This window comes from Solanum lycopersicum, chromosome 12 (assembly GCF_036512215.1).
Source record: "Solanum lycopersicum chromosome 12, SLM_r2.1".
NCBI classification, from domain to species: Eukaryota; Viridiplantae; Streptophyta; class Magnoliopsida; order Solanales; family Solanaceae; genus Solanum; species Solanum lycopersicum.
Genome location: NC_090811.1, coordinates 62397823 through 62405822, shown reverse-complemented (window position 1 = coordinate 62405822; position 8000 = coordinate 62397823). Strand labels below are relative to the sequence as shown.

Genomic DNA, 8000 nt, shown 5'->3' with positions numbered 1-8000 from the left:
ATCCTTAAATAGACTATATTCAACTTATTGATAGTCAAAATCCACAAAATTAACAAGTGAGAGGGCTATATTATTTTAAGAAAATAACACAATTAGATCTTAACCAAATTAATATCCTTAAATAGACTATATTCAACAAAAGGTGGCCATATATGCTTGGCGGTTGCATGGATACACAATCTCAGTAAGTTTATTTAAGCCATAATCAATTTTAAAAAAAATTGTTTAGTTTAACTATTTAAGAATTACATTATACCCTAATATAATCAAGTTCCAATATGAATATTAAACTTTGAATGAAAAGTAATAATAAAAAAAGTTATATATATGAGTATGACCAAAGCGAATCTAAAAATATGCATATGAAGTTTGTTGAATTGCTTGTGTAAATAAATTTCAGATATATTTAATTTATCTACCTTTAAACATACATGACAATCCTACTTATGAAACAACTCTTGAAAAGTCTGAGACCACCAAATCTGAATCTTACGTAATCTAGGCCTACATCATAATTTTTGTCCTATGTAATGTTATATGTATATTATGTCATGTAGAACGCAAGTGTTTTCTAGTGCACATTCAAAGTTGAAGGGTATAACGAGAGATAAGTACCCCCTTCATCCCTACTCAGAGGTCTTGGATTTAAATTATCTTCGTTATAGAGTCGTCTTTGTTAGGAGACGTTTTACCCCCAATATAGGACTTTTCGGTGCAAATCTAGATTTAGTCGGACTTTAATACGGATACGAAACTTCGAATGGAAAAAAAAGTTGGAAGACAAATTTATAAAGCCAAATGGATTTGCATTTATTGGGGATACATAACAAAATTTCACTCACCACTCTCCTGTGTATCTAGTATTTCAGATACATACAAATCATACCAGATATATGCAAATCACACTAAATATTTGATGTAGTTCGCATGTATCTAGGATACATGACACATGACAATCTCACTCGCTTCTCGCTCCATCTATTTTAGTGTATCTGATAGCAAACATACATGAATTTAGGTATATCTTCCCCAACATATATGGTAGAATGTGTGTGTGTATATATATATATATATAGAGAGAGAGAGAGAGAGAGAGTAAGGATGTATGTTTAATAAGATAGTTTCACCTAAATTAACTAGACATTTTTGAATAATTTAGGCACATATTTGATCCTTTTTTCACAGTGAATTTCATCTATACATGTACAAAAATAGATAAAATCAAATGAGTAGAGTCAAGAAAGACATCCAAGAATGGAAATGGTAGTTGTATCTCAAATGAAAGATACAACACACAAATGTATGTATGCTTCCACTTGAATTTTCTTTTTGATGTTTACTCATTAAGTTAACGTAACCTAACTCTACTTGTCATTAGCAATATGCGTTAGATATTCCATTCAAGATTGAAAGGAGAGAAAAGAAAACTCTCCAAGTAAATTCAGATTTAAATTAAGCAAACTTTTGAAATTGTATCACTTTTCAAGGCTTTGGTTTGCCTATAGCCAACCAAATAAGACTATTTGAGTGGATATAATTAACACATGCTTCTTCACATTGTTGTAAAGGTAACTTAATGAGTGAATGTACTACTTGTAAACCAAGTAAGACTATTTATGTGTTGTAGCTTGTATATGATCTCAATATTGCAAGGACTTCATAAACCATTAATGTTTCCATTCCTTTTTCCATAGTTGCCATTTTTGAATTTAGAGCTTGTATGGCATTATTGTTAAAAATAGCTTATTTTTAGAAGTTCTTTTAAAATAGTTTTTTCTTTAAAAAGTGTTTTTGATTTAAAAAAGAAAACAAATTGGCAATTCATTGGAAAAATGCTTTTGATAAATAGATTGTGTTTGACTAATCATCTTTAAAAAGTATTTTGAGAGTAAATTATGGAAAATATTTTTGCATTAATATTAAGATTATTTTATAGGGAGAAATTATTTTAAATATCTATTATAAAAATTTTAATTAATGTTTTATTTTTTTAAAATTAATTATATCTATATTCAAATTTTCAATTTAAATAAAAAAAATAAGTATTGATATAATATTAACATTATAATTTAAGTATAATTAAAAATATTAAGCAAAATAAATTTAAAAATCATTTTACAAATTAAAATGCTACATAACAAAATTCACCATTAAAATAAATAAATATTCAAAATATATCAATAAATATGTATATATCGCACGAATAGGTGGTCTTGAAAAAATAATTTTCTTTTTTTTTTTTGCTAAAAAGGCAAAAAACAAATAACTTCTTCCCAACAATAAAAAAATTATTTCAACATCCAATTAGATTTTACTTAGCCAAACACCTTAACTTTTCCAAAACAATATTTTGTTTCCCTCAAAATAAGTGATTTCTGTCTCCCAATAGCAATGTCAAACAAACATTTATGTACTACTAGTGAATTTGTCTATCCAAAAAAATATTATCACTCGACTTTAAGATTTAGAGAGAATATATTCTCATTAACACAATGACACATCTATATCTTCACTATAACAAAAATAACTGTTAACAATAATAAATATTGATATTAATAAAGAGTGTTAAAATCTTTACCGGCATTAATTAAGTGTCATTAGAACCACTTTCGCTAAAGACTTTAGGAAAATATACAAAGGATATTAATTGCCGCTATAAATATATATTTAGGGGCAATGAAAAATTAATTACTTGCTAATAAAATTTTTTATGTAGTGCTCTGTCGTCTAACAAATAAGGCAGATTTTATATTAAAAAATTTTTGTTAATAAACTGAATTAAAAAGAATAATCCAAAAATAGTTTTTTAATTTATAAAATGTCACAAGATATCTCACGCATTTTTTTACCCCTCCAAATCTGACCCAGATAAAAGATTCAATCTCTCAAATCATAAATGGAATAAAAGAGTTATTGTTTTTTTTTAAAAAAAATCGAATCGGACTTGGTGGGGTGATGAAAAATAATTGAAGTAATTTATAAAAGTCATATGACATTTTTGAAATTTAAAATAAAAATATGTCTGATTTGTTAGACATCAAGAATATATATACACTAGCTTTTACTATGAATATATCCGCTCTAAATCGTGAAATTTAAGGATATATTTGTTCCTTTGTCCTTGATCTATAAGCCAATATTTATGAATTTTAATTATATATTAAAAAACACTTATAATTAAATAATGGGTGAAAATCATTTACAACTTTTAGAATTGCTTTTAAAATTTTCAAATTCCTTACCAACTATGAAAAATAAACATCCCCCTCCCTCCATAAGTCAATTTATTAATTGAAAGGCCTACTCAGCCCTAACATTATAATGTTTTATCTTTTTTATTATAACTTCTTTAAAATGATAAGTAAAAAAGAAGTATTAAAATCTATGCAGCAAATAGCATACTTCAAAGAAAATAAATATTATTTCTCATGCGATGGAAATTTCATGTGAAAGCTACAACACATAAATATATCCTTTTGCTTTGAATTTTCATTTTAAGTGAACGTACGTAATTGTCAAGCAGCACAAGTGTTGAGCTCATTTGGATTGGCTTAAAAAAAGTAATTTTTAAGTTAAAAATAAAAGTTCAAATAAAAATAATTTTTAAGTTAAAAAATAAAAAGTAGGAGGATATCTACTTTTGGTTTCTGTCTTATTTTAAGTAATTTTTTATTTATTTTAAATCATTTTTTTACCTTGTCAAATACTTCATAACTTATTTGAAGTTATTTTTTATATTTACCAAACGCTTTCAAAAATTGAAGACTGACTTAAAAGTAGATTTGATCAACTTTTAAATTAATCCAACACAGGCGCTCAATTATATTGTATCCACTCAAATAGTCCTTTTTGTGTGTTGTAGCTTTCATCTGAAATTCCTATGTCAAGATTGCAAGGACTTCATAAACCATTAATGTTTCCATTCCTTTTTCATAGTTGCCATTTTTGAATTTAGAACTTGTTTGGCATTATCGTTAATAATACCTTATTTTTAGAAGTACTCTTTTAAAAATTAATTTGGATTTATGTATAGACTATTAGGTATTTTTTTGTAGAGAATAGAAGAGTAATGGATAACTAGTAGCTCACCACTAGATATAAATTCTTGTCCTGTTTTTGCTAGTCAACGGCCAGTCAAGTCAGTCTGCCACCCTAGCTAGTCTATAATTGTCACAGAAATATCAATAATATTTATGTAGTAATGTAAGAAATCAAGTTTTATTATTGGTCTAGCCAACCTATTCGGGGCGGATCCATCCTTGGTTAAGGGGTGTCAAGCGACATTCATTCGTCAGAAAATTGTATTATGTAGGTAAAAATAGATAAATATAACTTTGAATTATTATAAATGGTATGTAAATACCCTTCGTTATATTTTCAGATTGTATATATCTTTACCATCAATATTTCAGAACGTATATACCCTTAGGATAGACGAAGGGACACGTGTCATATTCTTAAAGGCCTAGACAAGTTTAATTTAATTTTTACTCACAATTAAAAAAAAACACCCTTAAGAAAGATGGAGGGACGTACCATTTATGATAATTCGAGAATATATATTTGTCCTTTTAGCGACCAAGTTTAGTAAAACAAATATATTAAGACATGTTATTAACAAAAGTTAAAAGTTTAGTTTAATAATCAAGGATTTGTAAGAATTTTTTGAGATTGTGTGTTCCTACTATGACCATTGACACTCCTGCTGGCCTCATAATTATTTTTCTACTATAATCATAACTCCTCTTAATAAAAATTTTGACTACAGTAATATTGTTTAGTATTTTTAATAAATTTGGAGATACATTATGGGGAGTAGCTTAATTATTAGGTGTCCTTTCCCAATCTAGATCTCTAAATTTGGATCATGACAAAAGGGCTCAGTGATTAAGTTGGTTTAGAATTCTAGTCAACTAATTAATCTTGAAAGGATGTTCATGATTTGATTAAAAACTTATTCAAGTCAATTATATTAGTAAAAAAAATCTGATCTGATGTGATCTAATTTGATTTTAAACAGACAAATTGTATATATCATTTTTATAAGAATAAAGAGACAAATAATACACTTTAACTCGTTGTAAAAATGGTGTCTATATATTTTATCATCTAATAAATGGTCCATACAAAGAAATAATACATTCATATTATAAGCCTCCAACTCTTATTAGGACACTACATATTCAAATATATTTGACTTCTAATAAATATATTTTAATGAATGATGTTACATTTACCTAATAAAAATCTTATCACTTCATTTGTTTGGTTAATGTTTATTTAATGTAAGTACTACGTAGAAAACTATGTAAATGGTATATATATCATATATTCATATAAAAGAAAAATTTAAGGTCCACGTCATCTCAAGTAAGAATTATTTTTAAAATTTATTTAATTTCAAAATTAGTCTTTCCCTTTCATAAAAAAATATGCAATTGTTTGTGAAATTTTTTTGTGTTTTATGAAAAGTTGCAATTTTTATAAAGTGTTGTGACTTTTTATGAAAAGTTGTACCTTTTATTAGAGGTTATGGTTTTTTTGAAGGGTTGCAACTAATCCATATAGTTGTGACATTTTCAATAAGGAACAACAATATTTGTTTACACTCTCCTTTGTTATCTATAAATATAAGGATTTCATCTCATTTTAAAACAACGAAAAATCTAAATTTTTTATTCTTCTTTTTCTTCTTCTTCTGCACCATTCAATATTCGTGTATTTTGTTTATGTTGAGTTGTTCACTGACATCATTGCTTAATTTACAAATCATAGTATTTTGTTATAATTTTCATTTTCCGTTACATTATTAATGTTCGTTACTACGTAATCTTGTATGTAAAATAATATAGTTTTTTTAATTTTGATAACCGATAGGTTTTAAATATTATTTCATAAATTTCTTGATATTAAATTCACACGCAAAGCACGAATAATTTTATTAATTTATTTATAATTAAAAACCAAATAAATGAACCAAATCAATTAAATGTTTATCATATCTGATTTTATTTGATTAATAATAATTTAAAAGTCCACTAAAATTCGAAATAATTTTAAAACGGACTAAATTTGTTTGACCATAACAACTAAATTTTAGTTTCAACTAAAAACCGTCCCGAATCGAATCGCAAACACTCTAAACATTGCACTTGAGTACTAAGAAACATTTTCGATTGCTTCGAGAGAATTGAACTTACAAGAACGATAAAAAACCAACATTATTACAGAGTTTGTCTAAGATATCCATTTCTTGTTGAGCTAAGTTCATCGCTCTAGAGCGATGAGAAAATAGGAACACCTGGTAAGGTAGCACCAGCATCGACGATGAAAACATTGCCCGTTACATATTCAGAAGAATCATGCATTAAATATCGAATGAGTGATGTTAAGGCCGGATCTGTAGTTCCAAGATATTTCAGAGGAAGAGTTCTCAAAAGGAACTTATGGAACCATTTATTTTTAACGAGGTCCTCTGTTATCTCTGATTTTACAACTCCTGGTGATATCGAGTTCACTCTGATATTCTCTCCACCCAATTCAATCGCCATTATCTGTTATTTCAATCATAATCAATTAATTCAATCACATACATACAGATAATTTGTTCAATTGAACGAATCGTACCTTAGTAACCATGTCTAGAGCCATCTTTGAAGTACCGTAAGCAATAGTCCCTGGTACTGCTGTACGATTTAAACCCGCCATTGAAGTGATGTTAATAACAGATCCTCCGCCCTGTTTAGCATCGATCATACGCTTACATACATATTTCGAAACCATCCATGCCCCTCGTAGATTCGTGTTATATGTATTGTTCCATTCCTCCTCTGTTATTTCCACGGAAGAGCTCACGCTCCCTGATTTTTACACAAAATTTAAATCTCGTTACCATACAACAGCTGATAGCGACTCAATAAAATGAAAGATCTAAAGTTAAATTATAACAAGAGGCTTATTAAATTCAATAGTCTAAATACCTCTAACACCGGCGTTGTTAATCAAGACATCAATACGTCCAAATGCATCCCAAGCTATTTGTACAGCGGAGTCAATGGTAGTACTATCAGCAGAGACATCAAGCTCAACCGCGATCGCACGTTGAGGTCCGTTGGATTTACTATTAATTTGGTCACAGAGAGATTTCAGTCTGTCAACACGACGAGCTGCAGCAATGATTTTGCAACCGGCTTTTGCTAAGTTGATACAGAACTCTAGCCCGATTCCAGATGACGCACCGGTCACCATAACTACTTTTCCACTAAGGTCTTGCCATGGCTCCATTTTTTACAAGTACAAATGTTATACTATATAGTTTGATACAGAAAGTTATATATATATATATATATATATATAAAGTCAATGAAATGTAAAACTTCTAAACTAGACGCGTTTTTCCTCTTTTCTTCCTAATAAATGAACTATAGTCTCAATTATACCATCTAACTTGTCTATTACTTATATGTCCATATTTTTAAAAAATTCATTTGGAATTATTTACTCTCCGTTTCATTTTATATGATATCATTATTTTTATCAGTCTAAAAAAGAACATTACATTTTCTTATATGGTAAATATTTAAATGTACAATTTATTTTTTATCTTTGTTGGTTTCATTTAATTTTATACATAGTAGTCTAATACATTTATGAAAAGAGAGAAAAATGTGTTAACTTTTTTGAGGGATAATTTGGTAAAAAATTTAAAGTTTTCATTATTTTTTGAACTCCCTGTCCGATCAAATATTGTCACATAAAATGAGACGGAGAGAATATTAAATTACAAAATTAATTTAATTTTTTCATTTTTTTTCCTTAAAACGCACGAATATAGAGTGAACTAAAAGTTGGTAAACCCACTTGTTAGATGTGACAAAGAGATTGACAACAAACAATTGGAACGATTTCTTTTCAATAATTTTTTATTTTTCATGATAGGCTTAAATTATAAGATCAGTAAAAGATACTTTTGTACATTTGTTTAATTTAAAATTATAAAA

At 27.6% G+C, this 8000-nt stretch overlaps 1 protein-coding gene across 1 annotated transcript; it reads right to left on the bottom strand.

Moving 5' to 3' along the window:
- Window positions 1-6152: 6152 nt before the first annotated feature.
- LOC101255178 (uncharacterized) lies at window positions 6153-7449 on the bottom strand. Its single transcript, XM_010316012.4, has 3 exons — window positions 6981-7449; window positions 6628-6860; window positions 6153-6554 (listed from the first exon to the last, which is right to left on the bottom strand). Exons 1-3 carry the CDS (start codon window positions 7282-7284, stop codon window positions 6276-6278), a joined length of 816 nt encoding a protein of 271 aa, XP_010314314.1. The 5' UTR covers window positions 7285-7449; the 3' UTR covers window positions 6153-6275.
- Window positions 7450-8000: the final 551 nt, after the last annotated feature.